Source organism: Acinonyx jubatus, chromosome A1, assembly GCF_027475565.1.
Source record: "Acinonyx jubatus isolate Ajub_Pintada_27869175 chromosome A1, VMU_Ajub_asm_v1.0, whole genome shotgun sequence".
Lineage (NCBI taxonomy): Eukaryota > Metazoa > Chordata > Mammalia > Carnivora > Felidae > Acinonyx > Acinonyx jubatus.
Genome location: NC_069380.1, coordinates 210,258,104 through 210,276,991, shown reverse-complemented (window position 1 = coordinate 210,276,991; position 18,888 = coordinate 210,258,104). Strand labels below are relative to the sequence as shown.

The window sequence follows — 18,888 nt, the reverse complement described above, 5'->3', positions numbered from 1 at the left end:
GGTTTCCTTCCTTTGGATTTTACCAGCCAAAAACTGCGGAAGGTAGGGGGGGTGGGGTAATGACCATTTCTGGGAAAATGGGCTTATTCAGTATGGACACTTCACTTTAGTACAAGAAACACTTATGGAATTAAGGGCAAAGTTCGATGGTTGTCATTCGTGTTTTATTCGTGCCCTCATTCACACTCACAGGTCAGGCTCAATCTCCGCTGCATTTCACTTTCAAGGCACTGGCTCAGCACGAGGACGGTCCCTTTAAGGCCCTGGAAAGGGTCTCGCTGTTGGTTTCGGCGAGGAAGCCACGCCCCATCACGTGTACGCAGTCCCAGAGGGGCGGGGCCGGCAGCTCCTCGCTTTCGTCACTTCCGGTTCTCTGTCAGTTGCAAGCGAGCGAGCAGAGGGCTGTTCGGCTGCAAGAGCGGAGCGTGAGTGTTGGGGGCCCCGCCCCCACCCTTCGAGCCCCTGCCCGGCCGATCCCCACGCTCCCGGCGGGGCCCCGAGCCGTTTGCGGCCTCTACACCGCTCGCCGGCGACGGCCGCGGGAAATGGCGGCGCTGCCAGACCTCCCCTTTCCCCGCCTTGGCCTCCCTGGACCTCCTCCTTCGCCGACCCTGCGCCCCATGCGCTGTAGGCCATTCCGCGCCAGAAGCTGGCTCCCGGGAATGGCTCGGGCGCGGCGAGAGCTGCGGTCCCGGGCGGCGGGTTGCGGCCGGGCGGGGGGCGGGGAGCTTTGGGGAGGGGGCCGGGGCGCCCCCGGGACAATGCAGCGGCGGCCCGAGCCACAGCGGGGGCGCGTGCGGAGCCTGCTTTTCCTCAAGGCTTTGCTGGGGCTCTCACCGTGACCCCCAGGGTGGGGGGGCTGTCTAGGGGAGGGAGAGAGCGGACCCCGTCGGAGGAGGGCTGCGGGGGAAGGACGACTGGTATGTTGGGGGTAGGTAATGCTTCGAGAGAAGAAAATGGCGCTTGGTGCAAGTCCCTCCTCTTCCCATACGGTCTCCTCCGCACTTCGCCGCCTCCCACGCCCCCTCCGACCAACCTGTCTCCCCCCCGCCCCAGCCGTTGCCAGCCCCAGGGTTCCAGCAGTTTCCTGGTGTCGCGCAACCCCCTTTCCCCATGTTGGTGCTCATCACCCTCGTGTAGTACCGAATTCGTGTGCCTTTTAGTCTACGTTTATTTTCACCTCGTCTTTTCTAGCCCTCCACGCCATCATCAGAGAATGAAGATTCGTTTTTTCAGTTGCGTTTTGTATATATTCAACACTAGCATTTTAATACCACCTGCCTGAATTACTAGCCTGCCCTTTTTTTAAGTAAAAATACATTTTGTCAAAAGTTCAAAGTGGCCTTAGTTACCATTATCTTGTTTTTTTGTTGAATGGGCTTCTAATTTGGATTAATTATCAGGTCATTCTTTGAAATGATCTTAGCCCTCCCCCTCCCCCCCCCGCAGCTTTTATTAGTAGACCGTATAGTTATGCTTGATTATTTCAAAGTGAAAAAATAGGTTATGTTCAATTTAATTACCTTTAAAAAAATGTTTCTTGGCGTTATTAGCTGCTAGCATAAAAAAAACTTAAATTGATTTTGGAGTTTAGGATGTAAAATGGAGGCAGTAACAGGATTAGTACATAAAACATGGTTCAGAACGTTGTTGGTTCCACCTGAGTTTACTCTTCTCATCAGGAAATTACCAGTTAAAATCAACATGGCTGGTTGGGTATGTTTGAGCTTTTTGAAATTAGTGGCTAGAATTGGAATGGATGGCCCACTTCTTTTACCTTGACCTCCTATTGTGGAATACATTCAATGTCAGTGTAGAGACAGGTTTAGTCTAGAGAGCTAGATTATGATATTTTGAGGAGAAAATGAGGTCTTTTTTCCTTTATTCAACATTTAACAGACTTTGTTGTATATATTGGGGCCTTTAGGTTATACAAAAATTAATGGGACCCATCCTTTTTGGATAGAAAGCAAAAGATTTTTTAATAAGTGGTTTACCACTTGGTTTTATAAAGTGCCTTGAAAAGAAGTACAGCATGCCTTGGAATTCCTTGAAATTTGGGCTTTAGCTTTTTTTTCTTTTCTTTCTTTTTTTTTTTTTTAATCACTGCGAAAGTAGAGAAACAAGGCCCTCTGTCTGGCTGTGCTCCGTAAACCTCCATTTGAAAGCAAGGGATTGGCCTATGTATGTACCTCTGGGGAACTAGGGCCATAGTAGGAATTTGAGAAAAGGTGTTGCCCCTCCCATAAGCAGATTCTTCAGAATTTAGTTATATTCCAGAGAAAAAAATCAGTGTAAAATGTAATGAATTGTAAAAATTACGTATAACTTTGTGAACTCTGAATAGGTGCTTGTTATTTTGATGGCATGGTCAAAAAGCCAAAGAGCATGAAGGACATACACAAAATGTGAAAAAATAGGATTATACTGGCGAGTGAATTAGCTATTGACATCTGTATAGTGCAGCTCTTCTCCATGTTGGGTGGATAATTCCGTTAGATCTCATGAGTGAGAAATATAAAGCAGTATTGAGGATATTCCTACTTCCTGGTTTTAGCAGATTGCTGTCACCTGCCTTCTTGCAATTTTTCCTACCCATAAACCTCTAACCTCTCTAAAATGCAGTATAAAAAGACCCAATGGCTTTGAGAAAGAGGTGTAGGAGTATGAGAGGTGTGTGACATTTTACTTCTTTCTCCTTGCTGGGTTCTGGGTGTTATTTTCAACTCAGAAGAGCATAGATTAAGAGTATAACTTCTAGCATTGTGCTTCACGTCACAATTCCAGTACCACAAAATGATAGAACCATGGAACTTCTTAAATTTTTGCTTGGGAGAGATTAAGCTGGAGGTAATCGAATAATTTGTTAATTATATAATGTATTTGTCTTGCAGAATGCCTAAGTCAAAGGAACTTGTTTCTTCAAGCTCTTCCGGCAGTGATTCTGACAGTGAGGTTGACAAAAAGGTGACTATTAATGCAAGTCATTTCTGTGATACTTAATTCAGCAGTATTGCCCACATCCAGTTCTAAAGGACAGCAAGGCATATCAGAATGGTAAAAAGAGAGCTTGGACGGGTGTTTCTGAAAGTGCAAATGGTTCTGGGACCACTTGACCAAAGTGCCTAGGGTACTTGTTCATGCACACTCCTGGCCCCTAAATCAGACTTGAGCAAGTCTTTGGACCTGAACAAGTCTCCCATTGAGGACTTCTAGGAACACTAACTCTGCAGAACTACCACCTTATTCCCTAGGGGGAATAGCATTAGAAATAGGCCAAAGCCGCTATTTGCTTTATTTGGAAATCTGCCTAATCTGTAGGTATTGTGTGTTGTAGTTGAACTAAATTACCTGAACTCTGAATGCAGGTGTCAATTTTGACAGTGTCCTTGGCCACTGATGTTTATCCAGCCCACTAGGATTACTTCAAATGTAGGCTTGGTACATGTTAAGTTAGAATGTTATTTACTCTGGTCTCCTCCTTTTAGTGAAATCAGCACCCAGCAAAGCTAACGTGAAATAACCCATTTTGACAACAGGCTTTTTCTACATTAGTTGACACCTGTGCTGGAAGCTGTGTACTCTGCTTACCTGAGCAGCTCACATTGTAGTCCGAGCTTCCTTCCATGCAGAACTTTTTATTTCCTAGAAGCTTACATAATTATGTCTCTGAGTTTAGTTGACAGTGTTAGTTAAAAGAGCTTATGGGAGAATCTTGGAGAAGATGGATCTTTAGGGAAATGAAGAATATATCACATAAAGGTTGAAATGAAGCCTCAAAGAGCATACATAGCTGTACTGCAGAAGGAAATATGTCTTAAATTCTTATTTGCATTTGGTAGGGCATTTGATTATGTTCATTTAGCAACTTTTTATTGAGTGTTTATGTGCCCGGCGTGTGCCAATCCCTGGGGAGTATCCAGACCCTGATACAAAGAATAATCACTTTCTGCTTATTGGGCAGAATTGATTTTTGCCATTTGTCCCAAATAGTATTCTTAATCCTGTAAGCACTTAAATACATTCACTTTTGGGGCACCTGGGTGGCTTGGTTGAATGTCCGACTTCGGCTTAGGTTGTGATCTCGCAGGGTTCGAGCCGTTGGTCGCGCTCTGTGCTGACTGCTCAGAGCCTGGAGCCTGCTTCAGATTCTGTGTCTCCATCTCTCTCTGCTCTTTCCCGCTCATGCTCTCTTAGAAATAAACTTAAAAAAAATTAAATGCATTCACTTTTTCAGTTATATGCATACGTACATTATATTTTATCTAGTTTCATCTAATTTAGTAAGACAACACGTCAGTTTGTACTTTCCACCAAAAGGAACATGACTGCCCTCTACTGTTTAGGTTGGGAACTCCACTAGTTTTCATAGGCGTTAGCTCATTTTAAGAACCAGGCTATATAAAAAGTTTTTACAATAATGCTGTTTAATTTAAAACGTTGTTTTGATTTTGAATAGTAGTCTAAGCACATTGCTGTCCACCTTTGGTGATTTTTTTTTTCTGATGAGGAAGTTCTTGAATTGTTGACTTCTAATGCTCAGTATGAAATAGCTTTCTTAGGTTTGTGTACTCATAAATTTTTCTTTCTTTTTTTAAAAGTTTATTTATTTGTTTATTTTGAGAGAGAGAGTGCGCACATATGTGCATGAGCAGGGGAGGGGCAGAGAGAGGGAGAGAGAGAATCCCGAGCAGGCTCCATGCTCTGCGTGGAACCTGTCTCAGGGCTCGATCCCATGAAATGTGAGATCATGGCCTGAGCTGAAATCAAGAGTCAGATGCTTTAACTGACTGAGCTACCCAGGTGCTACATGTACTCATAATTTTCAAAGTCAATTTAAGTCCCTTTTGGAATAGGCAGTGCATGAATAACATATCCTAGATTGGAATAAGTTGGTTGTATTCTTACGAATTAATATATTTCCTTTGTAAAAAAAAATTAGTAGCTGACTAACTTTAATAGACTTGTGTTTTCTAAAAGTTTATTCAAAAGCAGCAGGCCCCCCCCCATTTTTTTCTTCCCAGAGAAATCTGATGTGCGTATCTGGTCTATTAAAGAGTTGTTTCTCTGGTTATTACCTCTTTGATGCCTGAAGTGACTTTTGGGCTCTTGGGAACACATTTTGAAGACACTGTGTTAGATATTAGGTTAATTCCATAGTTCTCTTGTCAAGTGAAACTTGCCTGTGTGTGTTTTTAGGATTCCTCTGATCCTTTAAGTCCTAAGGAGTCAGGAAGTGTTTGAACCTGAAATGTGTTTTATTCTTATGTATACAGATTTTAACCATTATTCTTGTTTTTCTTTTAAGTTAAAGCGGAAAAAGCAGGTTACTCCAGAAAAACCTGTAAAGAAGCAAAAGACCGGTGAGACTTCAAGAGCCCTGTCATCCTCTAAGCAGAGTAGCAGCAGCAGAGATGATAACATGTTTCAGGTAATTTCCTTAGATCCAGAGGAATTATTATCTGGCTTGATCTGATGAATGTTGAAAGTACTATAATCTGATCCTGCATAATAATTTTTAATGTTTCTTATAATCATCTTCTATTCGTTGAAATGTAAGAGCAAGTTTGTAGAAATGAAAGTAATTTATATGCTGCTAGATTATTGTTAAAGTCTAGAAACTTGTGGTTTGGCTAAGTGTAAAACAATGAATTTAAAATTATGGACATCCAGGGGCTCCTGGGTGGCTCAGTTGGTTAAGCGTCTGACTTCAGCTCAGGTCATGATCTCACAGTTCATGAGTTTGAGCCCCGCGTCTGTGCTGACAGCTCAGAGCCTGGAGCCTGCTTCAGATTCATTCTCTCTCTCTCCCTCTCTCTCCCTCTCTCTCTCTCTCTCTCTCTCTCTCTCTCTCTCTCCTCTCTCCCTCTCTCCCTCTCTCCCTCTCTCCCTCTCTCCCTCTCTCCCCCCCTCCCTCCCTCTCTTTCCCTCCCCCTCTCTCCCCCTCCCTCCCTCCCTCCCTCCCCAAAAATAAACATTGAAAAAAAAAAGATTTTAAAGTTGTAGGCGTTCAGAAACAGATTGAGAACTGCACATTTAGGAAGCAGTTTGAATGCAGGGCTTGATCTCATGAACCTGTGAGGTCATGACCCAAGCTGAAACCAAGAGTCGAACACTTAACCAACTGAGCCACCCAGGCATCCTTGAGTTGTTAATTTTAGCCATTCTGACCGGTGTGAGGTGGTATCTCATTGTGGTTTTGATTTGTATTTCCCTGATGATGAGTGATGTGGAGCATCTTTGCATGTGTCTGTTAGCCATCTGGATCTTCTTTGGAGAAATGTCTATTCATGTCTTCTGCCCATTGCTTCACTGGATTATTTATTGTTTGGGTGTTGACTTTGATAAGTTCTTTACAGGTAAAATAGGTATATATTTTGAATCTACTGATGGCCTTGAAAGACAGTGCCAGGATTAAGGTTAGAATAGGAAAATAGAAGTTGGATATTTTTACTCACTTTTTGCCTAGTTATGTGTGTGGATGAAAATAGACACATGATGGTTATACTTACTACTGTATTGAATATGGAATATGCTAAAAGAGATTTCAGGTGCACTGATCACACAGAAAATGGTAACTGAAATGATATATTAATTATCTTGACTAGTAATCATTTCATTATGAATAGATCACATCTTCATGTGGTACACCTTAAATGTACACATTTTTTGTTAAAAAATATTAAAAATTTAGACAAAATGCAGATGGATTAGTTATAGGTTTTAGTCTTCTGACTTGCCTATAGCTTAGGGGAGCAGACTACTTTGATAGAGAACATAAGTCAGTATATGTCAGGAAGAATTATGAAAGGGCCCTCATTTCTTTAAGTTTGAATGCTGTTTTTTGTTTGTTTGTTTTTTTGAATGCCTCCTGTACATCAGGCCTTGCTAAGTTCTGGGTAAGCAGTAATGGTCCCAGTAGACATGGTCTCTGGTTTTGTGGAATTTATAGGGATAAATATTATACTAATAAACATACATATATATGTATATGTATATATATAAGTTATGTTAAGGGCTGAGAAATAAAAGGGTAGGTTATTACGAGAGAGAAGGTGCTCTGGGAGTCTCTCTCTAAAGAAGTGACATTTGAAGCTTAAGACATAAAGGAGGAGCCAGTCATGAAATATACGAGAGAGGGAATCCTTTCTAAAGTAGAGAGGCTTGTGCAAATATTTTGTGGCTGGAGCCTAGGAAACCTGGTTGAGAATGTAGATAGATCTGGTTGGTAACGAGGGTGAAGGACCAGGTCTTGCACTCTGAGTTTTATTCTAAGTGCTGTGGGAAGTTTCCTTAAGGGTCAGAATGAAATATGGAATCTGCAAGAGAAGCATCCCATCCTTTCATAGACCTTCTTGTAGAGAATGGACTTTCTTCTTGTGGAGAATGAAGTGCTGCATTGGAATATTTTAACTTAATGTTTGCAATAGAGGTAAAAACTTTCAAGGATTTGGGCAACTATCTATCTTGGGCTTTCTCTGATTAGTTCTTGTTTACCGTTTGCCTGCCTTTGTCTGTGTAATGAAAACATCTGTAGCATTTTAATGGATTTTATCTTGTCTGTTGAAGAAACAGGATCCACATTTAGAGATTTTATTATGTTAGAGCAGTTTGGGGAAAACCACATCTATTTTTAGGGGGTGGTTATCTCATCAAAAAAAGTGGGTTCAGTTTTTAAAACCTCATTTGGAAAGCTTCCTGAGCCTCATAAAGCTGTAAGATTCCTCTCTCTTCTGAAAGCGCCTCTTGGTTTCTCTAGGAGGAACTATATATTTTATTTTCAAAGAGACTTTTCACAGACCTTAGTAGTGACAGGCATTCTACAAGATAATCTTTAATTTTGTTGCTGTTATAGGTTTTTCTTTGAAATGGTAATGTGGCCATAGAAAAATATTTGGGGGCGCCTGGGTGGCTCAGTCGGTTAAGCGGCCGACTTCGGCTCAGGTCATGATCTTGCGGTCCGTGAGTTCGGGCCCCGCATCGGGCTCTGTGCTGACAGCTCAGAGCCTGGAGCCTGTTTCAGATTCAGTGTCTCCCTTTCTCTGACCCTCCCCCGTTCATGGTCTGTCTCTCTCTGTCTCAAAAATAAATAAACGTTAAAAAATTAAAAAAAAAAGAAAGAAAAATATTTTGGTGATAATACTGAATTTTAATTGGCTTAAGAACACAGTAGAGTACATTGGTTATATAAATATAAAACGAGAACTTCATTTTTACTTATAATAATGGTTTGACAATTTTATTAATATTTTATTTGAAATTTTTTTTTTCCTAGAATTTTTATAGTTTTAACCTTCACGTTTAGGTCTGTGATCCATGTAGAATTAGTTTAGTTTTTCTGTGTATGGTGTGAGATAGAGGTTGAACTAATTTCTCCCCCCCATGGAGATATTCTTAGAGTTATTAAATCAGTATTGTAAGTCCCAATGAACAGTTCCACTATGAGAATTATTCTGGCCTTATCTAATTTATCCATTAAAACAGTTTACTAAGAACCCAGTATGATAGGCACTAGGGGGTTTCAAGAAGACTGATTAAAAAATAAGCCATTAAAAGTGACCATAAGATCACTGGTGACTAATTTAGTGTAGGCAGTGGGAATTTAATTAGTAGAAACAGTATTCCTCTCCTTTCAAAATTTAGCAATAAATGGAAGAGGGAAACACGGAGAAAGTTTACAAAATGCAGGTTAGGGAAAATGTTTTCTAGAAGAGGGGAATGAGCATGTTAAGAAATGGTAGGTATGAAGCCAGTGAAATGGGAAAGAACGTGTATGAAAGAAACGGGATAGAAAAAGTAAAGAAAGTTAACTGATAATGATGTGAGTACAGAGAAGAAAGATTTGAAGGCACTTAACCCGTGCCCAGTGAACTTCATTTCTCCATAAAGCATGGGGCATACCCTAGAATTAGGGGTATACCAGCAGGACAAGAAACTTACCTTGAAAATGGAAAACTAAAGGAAAATGCACAAGACCTAGCTGAGACCAGAAAAAGCAGTCTAAAAGGACATAGGCAAGATGGAAGCCATTAATATGTACTGGGTCAGCACAGCTGTGATTCTACTACAGTAATAACTTGTATCCCCGTGAAAAGGATTATTTAATAATCAAGGGGCCCTGGTTCAAAGGGAAAGGAGCATAACCGAACCCCAGATCTTTACATGTTGATGTAAGCACAAAAATCATAGCTGGTTTTTAGTCAGTAAGCCTGAAGAGTAGTTTCAGAATGAGTAAGAGATGGGCAGGTGTTAAAAGTTTTGATCAGAAAGTGTGACTTCTTAGTTCAAGTGCTAGATAGTATATTACAGCAGTGTAAGACATCCTGGAAAGTGCTTACAGACACTTTGTTGAGTAAATTGTTTTCCTTTGTAGTTTGTTAAGCACAGTGTAAGGTTTTTGAAAAATAGTTTTCTGTGGGTAGTTTTAAGTTCTTACTTTGAGACTATGGGTGAAGTGTATTAAAGATGTTATTTGAAATGAATGTCTAAAAGGAAAAGCTTTCTCATGTTACTATTGACTGGATCTCTGGATTCTTAGAATGGTGTATTGCTGGTGGAGTCTATGGATTCCTACTGGTTGTAGTTTGTACTGCAAAACTTTGCTTTCTAATGATTTTTATTGTGGTAAAAAATAAAAAACACTTTACATAGAATTTGCCATTTTAACCATTTTTAAGCATACAGTAGTGTTAAGTATGTTTATATTATTGTGAAACAGATCTCCAGAACTTTTCATTTTGCAAAACTTAAATAACAACTCCCCTTTACCCCCTCCCCAGGCCCTGATAACCACCATTCTACTTTTTGTCTCTCTGAATCTGACTAGGCATTTCTTAAAAGTGGAATCATATAGTATGTATCTTTCTATGAGTGGTTTCTTTCACTTAGCCTATGTCAGCAAGGTTCATCCGTGTTGTAGCATGTGATTTCCTGTTTGTTTGTTTATTTATTTATTTATGAGAGTGTGAGCAGGGAGGGGCAGAGGGAGAGAAAATCTTTTTTTTTTTTTTTTTAATGTTTGTCTATTTATTTTGAGAGAGAGAGAGAGGGAGAGAGAATTCCAAGCAGGCTCCGTGCTGTCAGCGTGGAGCTTGATGTGGGGCTTGATCACACGAACCACGAGATCATGACCTGAGTTGAAATCAAGAGTCAGACACTTAACTGACTGAGCCACCCAGGTGCCCCTAGGATTTCCTTTTTTTAAGGCTAATACTCCATTGTATGTGTATAACACATTTTGTTTATGTCAACATTTAGGTTGCTTCCATCTTTGGGGTGCTGTGAGTAATGCTGCTGCAAACATGGGGGTACAAATAAATATCTTCTCAAGACCTTGCTTTTATTTCTTTTAGGTACATACCCAGAAGTGTGGCTCCTGGATCATTGCTAGATCATGTATTAGTTCTGTTTTTAATTTTTTTGAGGCATCTCCATACCATTTTCCATAGTGTTCCTCTGTTTTACTAATGATTCCTTTAATGTGAAAATGATTGGAAGGGTCAGATGTGCTTCATTTAATTCCATCTTTTTAAGAAAGATTTTTTGAGTGACATTTCCTTTGGTTGTAGTTTCGATATTCAGAATAGTAGTAAATATAAATATGGACATCACTCTTGAATACCTTTCTATGTTTTTTTTTCTTTGGCAGATTGGGAAAATGAGGTATGTCAGTGTTCGAGACTTTAAAGGGAAAGTCCTAATTGATATTAGAGAATATTGGATGGATCCGGAAGGTGAAATGAAACCAGGAAGAAAAGGTGAGATTTAATTTCCTGAATTTGGTCCTGATATTAGGACTGAACTAAAAATTATCTAAGTAACGTATCTTACTTGAAATTGAAATAATGTTTGGCAGTGCATTGGGAGAATCTTCATTCAGTTGAGTGTTCTGTAGTCTTTTTGGACATGACACTTCCTTCAGTCACCTGTCTTAAATAATTGTTGGAATAAAACCCAGAAGAAAGAATACCCCTAATATCATTTCATTTGGCTGCTAATTTGTTTGGCTATTTTTTTTTTTTTTTATGTTTGTTTATTTTTGAGTGGAGGAGGGGCAGAGAGAGAGGGAGACAGAGGATCCAAAATGGGATCCGTGCTGACAGCAGAGAGCCTGATGTGGGGCTCGAACTCTCAAACTGCAAGATCATGACCTGTGAAGTTGGATGCTTAACCGACTGAGCCACCCATGTGCCCCTGCTTGGGTGTAACTTTAAAAAAAAAAAAAAAAGTTTATCTGAATTCTTAAGTAGTAGGCACTATCTGAGAAGTTGTAAAAATTGGAATGAAAAATTCTGGTTTATAGTGTTTCCTTTTGGTTCATCTTCTAAAGGATATTCTTTAAAGGGGTGGGGGGGGGGTGGGTGGGATCCTTTTACTGGGTCTTTGTCCTCTTTCCATTTATGCTGCATCCCATCCCAAGCATATCAGCATCATAGAAGCATACTGGATTTTTTCACCAGATTTATAGCTAGAGAACATTTATGGATTAGCATAAATTCCTATATTTGGGTAGTTAGCTGCTTTAGGTTGATCCTTAGCTAATAATAAAAGGCCTCTTTATCTTCTACTCTGCCTGTTTGTCATTTTGAAGGTGCTGCTTGTTTGCTTCATGTGGGTTTTGGGTTTACTAAACCTAACATTTGTTTTCATACCCTTTAACATTTTCTTGTTCAGGTCGTTTCTGGCTCATTCATGTTGTTTCATTGTGGGCAATGCCACATTTCTTGTTTCTGCAAACATTTACTAAAATAATTTGATCAGCTTAAAGTCTTTCCAAGGTGTTGATGCATTATGTTCTTCTGCCTTCTTCACAATTTCATGGCCTCCCAGCAGTTTTCTGAAAAATACACTCATTCTTCCAATTCTAGTTTATTTCTCTATTTACATGGGTCAAGTATTAGAACATTGGAAGTACCAAGTTCAAAATACTTTCTGTTCATAGTCTTACATCTTCAATAGAAAAGACATATTATTAACTAACATTTTAAGTGTTTACTTATGTGTCATGTGATACACTTAGCTTTTTATTCAGATTAACTAATGTATTGGTTCTCAACACCCCTTTGAGGTGTAAATACCATTTTACTGGTGAGACCGAGGCTCAGAGGTAATGACAGTTTTTTAAGGTGACATTAGTGATTGGGAGGCAGTGATAGAACCCTGACAGCATGATTGCAGAATGCATTTTTAATCAGTACATACATTCTGAGAAGTTCTGTATGGGTCACGTCCCAGGAATTTTTCCAAAGTGAAATGAAGGTTTCTGGAATAACTCAGCACAAAGTCATTTACCTTGAGTTCCTGTAAAAATTTGAGCAAATGTTGGAACCAACTGGATATAGAAATGGAGTGTCACATATGAAATCTGGACCTGGCCACTTAGCCTGCTAGTTTACAAACTAGCAAATTAGCTTGTGAGATGCATCTTCAAATCATTTGTTCTCACGGGGTATAGTAAGTATTGTGCAGGATACAGTGTTGGAAGTAAAACTGGATATAAGACTGGTCTTGGTTCAGGTAATTGTGATGAATATGTAATTAACAAATTAAGAGATTTGACTCTCAGTATGGTTCCATTGTGCCTTTCAAAGTGACAGCTATTGATAAAGCAGTATTTTAGTTGTAAGTATGAAAATCATCAAGAAAGCATAAATAGAGTTTCAACTTTTAATTTTTAAAACTTTGTTTTAGGTATTTCTTTAAATCCTGAGCAATGGAGCCAGCTGAAGGAACAGATTTCTGACATTGATGATGCAGTAAGAAAACTGTAAAATCAGAGCCATATAAAACCTGTACTGTTCTAGTTGTTTTAATCTGTCTTTTTACATTGGCTTTTGTTTTCTAAACGTTGTTTTCCAAGCTATTGTATATTTGGATTGCAGAACAATTTGTAAGATGAATACGTTTTTTTTTAATGTGCATTATTAAAAATGTTCTGAGTGAAGCTAATTGTCAACTTTATTAAGGAGGATTGCTTTGTGCCCACCACCTAGTGTAAAATAAAATCAAGTAATACAATCTTAACTGTTGTGGCCTTTTTTGATCAAAGGAGTTGGTACTGTTTAAGGCCAAAAGTAACAGTTTATAGACCTGTTAATTTCAACTTGGCTTTTACATTCAAAAGGATTTGTATTGCATTGGATTTATAAACTCTGACTTGTAAAATCCGTAGTTGATCTGTTTTCTTCCAGCCCAATGTCTAGACTTGTTGTATTTTTCCACCCCAGTGATACTTCACTTTCCCCTTTTTTACTTCATTTTCCTTTAGTAACTTAACTTGTCATGTTCAGTTTTCATTTCACTTTTTGCTCTTTTTCTTGAATATATTCTAATTTGGAAAGTCAGTGAAACTGTCAAAATGTTAGTTATCTCAATAAGGTACTTGTAATTAAAATATTATATGAGAGCTACAATCACTAATTCTACTGTATTAAATATTAGGAGATATAGTTTGATTAAAAAAAACATGGCTTGTATGAAAACTGAACAAGTAAGTGTATGTCGTTACCTGTAGCGTTCTGTGTAGTTCCCTTACTGCTTAGTCTGCAGAGAATGGTGACTTAGATGTCTGATTTGCTTTCACTTATTAAACATGTTCACCATGGGATGATGTCTATAAAATCAGATACTGTTATATTAGATTAGGATTTAATAAAAATTGTGAAAGCTTATTGGCCTAACATTTTATTTTGTAACATGGAGTATATATATAGCCAGAGATCTCACTGAGCTTTACTGTCATAGTAATGTGATCAGTTTTTGGAGGAAAGAGTAGATAGAGCATATTCTTACTGGCCTTTTCTTAGTAGGCTTGGTTCTTTTGCAGTTTTATCTCTCGGATAGTAGTATTCTAGACTTAATGTTAAGTTTTAGCAGGTACTCTGAAGTGATTTTCACTGAACCATAGTGATGAAGCAGATCCAGATTGAGGCACAAATTTCAGGGGCTTTGCAGCAATAAATAGGGCATGGTGTGCCTTAGGTAAAGAATGTAAAGGAGCTATAACTGAAATTGAAGAAGGTGGCAGTGAAGAGGAAGGAATTCTCTTCACACTAAATGATAACACGTGATATTTTGAACACATTGATAGGACACAGTTCTAAATGGAATGGTAAAAGAAACGTTTAAAGACGTGAAAAATTCTTAACAAATTACATATTTTTGGTAGCTAATCTTCAATGGTTTACTGCCATATCAGAGAGTTGCACTATTATACCAACTTTGATTACTGCATCTAAAACATTTTATAGTAGAATTGTCAAGGACTTGATTTCAAAACCGGCTGCCAGGACACATACAGTTACTAAATTTTTTTTCTGGCAGCTATTCTGTTTTAAGTCTGTTTTTACATTTTTTAGATGATTTTTTAGTGTTTTTAGCAGTAGCCCTAATAGGTGCATAATTGGGGAAGTAAATCCTCTCTTCTGGTATTTTAGCATCCAAATAATAGGTACCAAAAGTGTTCAAAATGGTATTTTAGACAAATCATGCTTGATTGATAATTTCCCCTTATTTGGGAATATAAATGTGTTCTATTAACTTAATTGGGTGAATTTGTAAAGTATTCCTAGATATGTATACAAGAAAGGGTAGTTAGAACACAGAGCTTTGATTTCGGTGTAGTTGAAGGAGTAATGGGTAGATTTCCTAGGTATGTATGAATTCAGGGTGCCGTGTGCATTTTGAACCAATCTGATACAGAGGTGGTGCTGAAATCTACTACCCAGGCATTTTGTAGCTGTATAGCATTAGGTCATCAAAACCTTCATGTAAGGAGAGTTTCCCTGGCAGAATTTGATAGGTTGACTGCTAAATTCATTTAAATCTACTACTGGATATGCAATACACAGACATTATTTGTCTTTTTTTGGGTGCAGGAAACGATGAGAACTGGGTTTAAAAGAAGAGAGCAATTAACTGTACTAAAAAGAGAAGATAGGGGACTGATGTTTTCTGTTTAAACTTCTCTTCCTGGTAAGGTTTCTTCCAGGAAGAAAGCTTGGCATTTTGAGACAGCAGTTTCTTACTTCGTGTTGCCAGAATGGATTTAATTGATGCCAGATCCGAGTGTAGTTGTAGCAGGGTGTTTCTAATGGGGTTTTCCCTCTTTGTCTTTTAAAGTATGAGTGGCATTTGACCAATTTCCAATGCCCTTGGTGTTTTAAAGAAAACCACTAAAAAAGAAAAACTCTTAATAATTTGATTATTCTCTTTTGCTTCTTAAATGCTTTTGAAGAATACTACCTCATTAGCCAGTCAAGTTGCTGTGGTGATGTACCTATTTCTACATAGGAGAAAAGACTTAGGAAAAAAAGTATGTTCATCCTGGCTTGGCTATTGAGGGGAAAAGAGAAAGAATTGGGTGTTACTTAGGTATTCCTGACACTTAAAAGTCAGAAGAGCACTATAAAAGTTTGAAAATTTAAAAAAGCACTGGCTGATATTTTGGTGTCTCCTGAAATTCTTTGCTATTTACTTTTTATGGAAATTAATCCAGTGAAAAACTTGAAAGTTTTTTTTTCTTTTTTTAAGCGGTATTTTCCAGATAAAGACTAGGGGTAAACATTCACATAGTCACAAATATGTAATTTTGTAATTGTGGAATAACCTGTATGCTTTGTTTGGTACATCTTCCATGGAGAGTCAATGAATACAATACTCCATCTGTGAATATTTTAAATGTTGAAATAAAAATAAGAAATGTGCCCTATGTGTCATCCCAGTTTCACAGACCTAAAGATGAATGGCTTAGTTATTTGTTGAATGGATTTTGTTAACAAATAGAATGCCTTTCTGTGTGAATGCTTCTGGAATGTGAATTCGCCTTAGTGTGTTAAATCTTCTCAGGACCTCTGGGATGGGACGGGATGGGCCAGGCAGGTTGGGGTGGAGTGGGCCTGTTTTTCCCATCTCTCTGATCCAGATGGGAAAATGTAAATACTGAGGTGTACACAGCCCCCCCCCCCCCTCTCTTTTAAAGTTTATTTATTTTGAGAAAGTGCACAAATGGTGGGGAGGGTGAGAGAGGAGAGAGAAAATCCCAAGTAGGCTCCAGGCTGTCCACACAAAGCCCAATGTGGGGATCTCATGAACTGTGAGATCAAGACTTGAGCCAAAATCAAGGGTCGGACCCAGGTGCTCCTCCCCGCCTTTTTTGTAACTTTATGAATGTTTTGCAGTCTAATTATTCCTTGGTATACTTAACTGTATTGCCTACTGGACTCCTTTGAGTACTTTAAACTTATACTTTTGTTTAGAAAGCATCTCCCCCCCCCCCTTTTTTTTTTAAATATTTATTTTTGAGAGAGCAGGGGAAGGGCAGGGAGAGAGAGGGAGACAGAGGATCTGAAGTGGGCTCCTCGCTGATAGCAGTGAGCCCAATATGGGGCACAAACTCAAGAATGGCAAGATCATGATCTGAGCCAAAGTCAGATGCTTAACTGACTGAGCTAACCAGGTGCCCCGCTTTTTTCCTTCTTGATTAGTGCTTTTGCTTTGTTTTGTATTGAGATCTCATTGTGTAGATTTCTGTCGAGGGGAACTTAAACAGTGATAGGAAGATCATGGAAGACTACTCATGACTCTTCTTGCTCCGCCTAATTGACTGTAAATTTGCTCTTTAGTAAAACATACTCCATCCAGTCAAGGAGGAATCAATAGTAGTTGGAATTTATGCAGTTAATCACTGACTGCAGTTTTGTAGCATGGCTCAAAGGGGAGTTAAGGGATTAAAAAATGGGTTTAAGGGGCACCTGGGTGGCTCAGTTGATTGAGCGTCTGACTCTTGATTTTGGCTCAGGTTGTGATTCCAGGGTTCTGGGATCAAGCCCCACGTCAGGCTCCACACTAAGTGTGGAGTCTGCTTGAGATTCTCTCTTCCTCTGTCCCTCTCCCCAGCTCACATGCTCTCTCTTAAAAAAAATCATATGGAATTATTTACTGTGTAACAGTTCATCCAAGACAGCCCATCTTAGTAGAAGATCTTGCTACACAGGACTTTTCTCCAACTCTCTTTACCTAAGTCGTTTACAGAGTTCAGACTGTCCCAGACCTGGTTTTACAGCCATTTCAGCCCTAGATTAACACTGGCCTATTGTTTCTAAGTAAAGGGATACACAACTCTTTCTCATTTCACTCTTGGGCTCTTGATTGAATTTAAATAGTTTATCTTTTTGGGTGACTTTTTTTAGCTTGGAAAGGATTTTAGGCCACTTCCTTTCTTTCACTCTACCAGGAAAAACACTTGTTCTGAATCTCAGTTGGATGCTATATCTACACCAGGGTAACAAAAACACTGTGTGCAAAGTGCTTCTCCTACCACCCATGCTAGAATTTCACTAGAATTGTGCATGTAGTCGCTCATGTGTCTTGGAAAGCGATGTGACGTTCCAGTTTGGCCCTCTTCTAAATAAGACAGAGTCTTCTAATAGCTCCTACTCTAGCTCCCTCTCGCCGCCCTCCCCAAATACATAGTTGTTGGAAGAATGGCACATACATTATGTATTCTGTGTGCCATTTAGCCCTTCGCCTAGAGGCCCATTCAGGTTCTGCTGATTGTTGGAATAAGGTCTTCATAGAGAAAGCTTCCAACCCATTTCATAGTTGTGTCTTCAGTCTTCATTCTGACATGGCTCTTGAGGTTTTCCTTGACTTACAACCTTGACGTTTCTGCAGATGTAATTTGTAGGTCACTGGTGGTGTTGATGGTGTTGACCAGGGCAGGGAAGACTGAGGCTGGGTGAATGGGGAGTGGAGACTCAGCAGCTTGGCTGTGAAGGGTAAGGAGAAATGAGAGGGTGGCTGTGGAAGGGTGTGGGGTCAAGGGAAGGCTGTGTGTGACTGAAATGGTGTGACATCTAGGTATGGCTGTGTTCAGTGCATGTTTAAGTTGACCTTTGTGGTTCTGGTGACTTCTTCTAAGTGCTTTCCTGAACCATGAATCCTTTCAATAATTTTAAAGAAAAAAATGTATGTACTCTTCTCCATTTTGCTATGAATATGATTGTTTTGGTTCTTTTTTTTTTTTTTTAACCGTTTGTTTTTTGAGAGACAGAGACAGAGCATGAGTAGGGGAGGGGCAGAGAGAGAGGCAGCCAATGCAGGCTCTAGGCTCCGAAGTGACAGCACAGAGCCCGACATGGGGCTCGAACTCAGACCATGAGATCTTGACCTGAGCCGAAGTTGGACACTTAACCGACTGAGCCACCCAGGTGCCCCTGGTTCTCACTTTTCACTCCTCCAGCTCAGCTGCTCAAGTTTGGAGCATGAACTTGTCCAGCAGTGCGTGCGGGCCACTGCGGTCATGCTCGGTTCATGGGCCTGTCACGGGCCTCCCTCATTTATTGTTTTTGAGGCATGAGTTCTCTTTCCTCTCTTCACCACCATTGGCCTTGGAAGATAATAAAGGAGAAAGTACATTTTCATTTCTTCGTGCTTGAGTGATACAAAATGGTGAAAGGGTGGGAAGGTTTATAGTAGAAATCTGAAGATTTTGAGGAATTTGAGGGTTTCAGCCTGGATCCAGGGTCAAAAATCCTTCCTGGTGGTCAGGTTTGAAGACCAACCCTTTATATTATTAATTGGGAAGTAATTTCAGAAGCTTTATTTTCCTTAAAATTCTTTGCTTGGAAACCAAGGTCTTTTGGTATCCAAGCACTCATAAATCTGTTTTTGATATAAGACTTGTTTTTTTCTGAATATGGGGGAAAATGCTTCTTGCTCACTCTAGAGTCATTAACTAGTAGGCAGAGAAAGCTTTCAGAAACAATTGAGAACATTTTCAATGCATTAGAGTCCTGGAACAGTGGTTCTTAAATTTTTAAATAGCAAGGAAACTTACTCACTGTGAAGAGATGTCAGAAGCAGTGCCCTCGGTGAGCCTCTTCCGTT

At 39.5% G+C, this 18,888-nt stretch overlaps 1 protein-coding gene across 2 annotated transcripts; it reads left to right on the top strand.

The window, feature by feature from the left end:
* Positions 1 to 337: 337 nt before the first annotated feature.
* On the top strand, positions 338 to 15,704 carry SUB1 (SUB1 regulator of transcription). 2 transcript variants are annotated; one of them, XM_015086973.3, is made up of 5 exons: positions 338 to 425; positions 2,895 to 2,967; positions 5,309 to 5,431; positions 10,649 to 10,757; positions 12,691 to 15,704. In XM_015086973.3, exons 2-5 carry the CDS (start codon positions 2,896 to 2,898, stop codon positions 12,768 to 12,770), a joined length of 384 nt encoding a protein of 127 aa, XP_014942459.1. In that variant the 5' UTR covers positions 338 to 425; position 2,895; the 3' UTR covers positions 12,771 to 15,704. The 2 variants fall into 2 exon arrangements, with proteins under 2 accessions (XP_014942459.1, XP_026930893.1); XM_027075092.2 differs by lacking the exon at positions 338 to 425 and adding an exon at positions 474 to 627.
* The last annotated feature ends 3,184 nt before the right edge of the window (positions 15,705 to 18,888 follow it).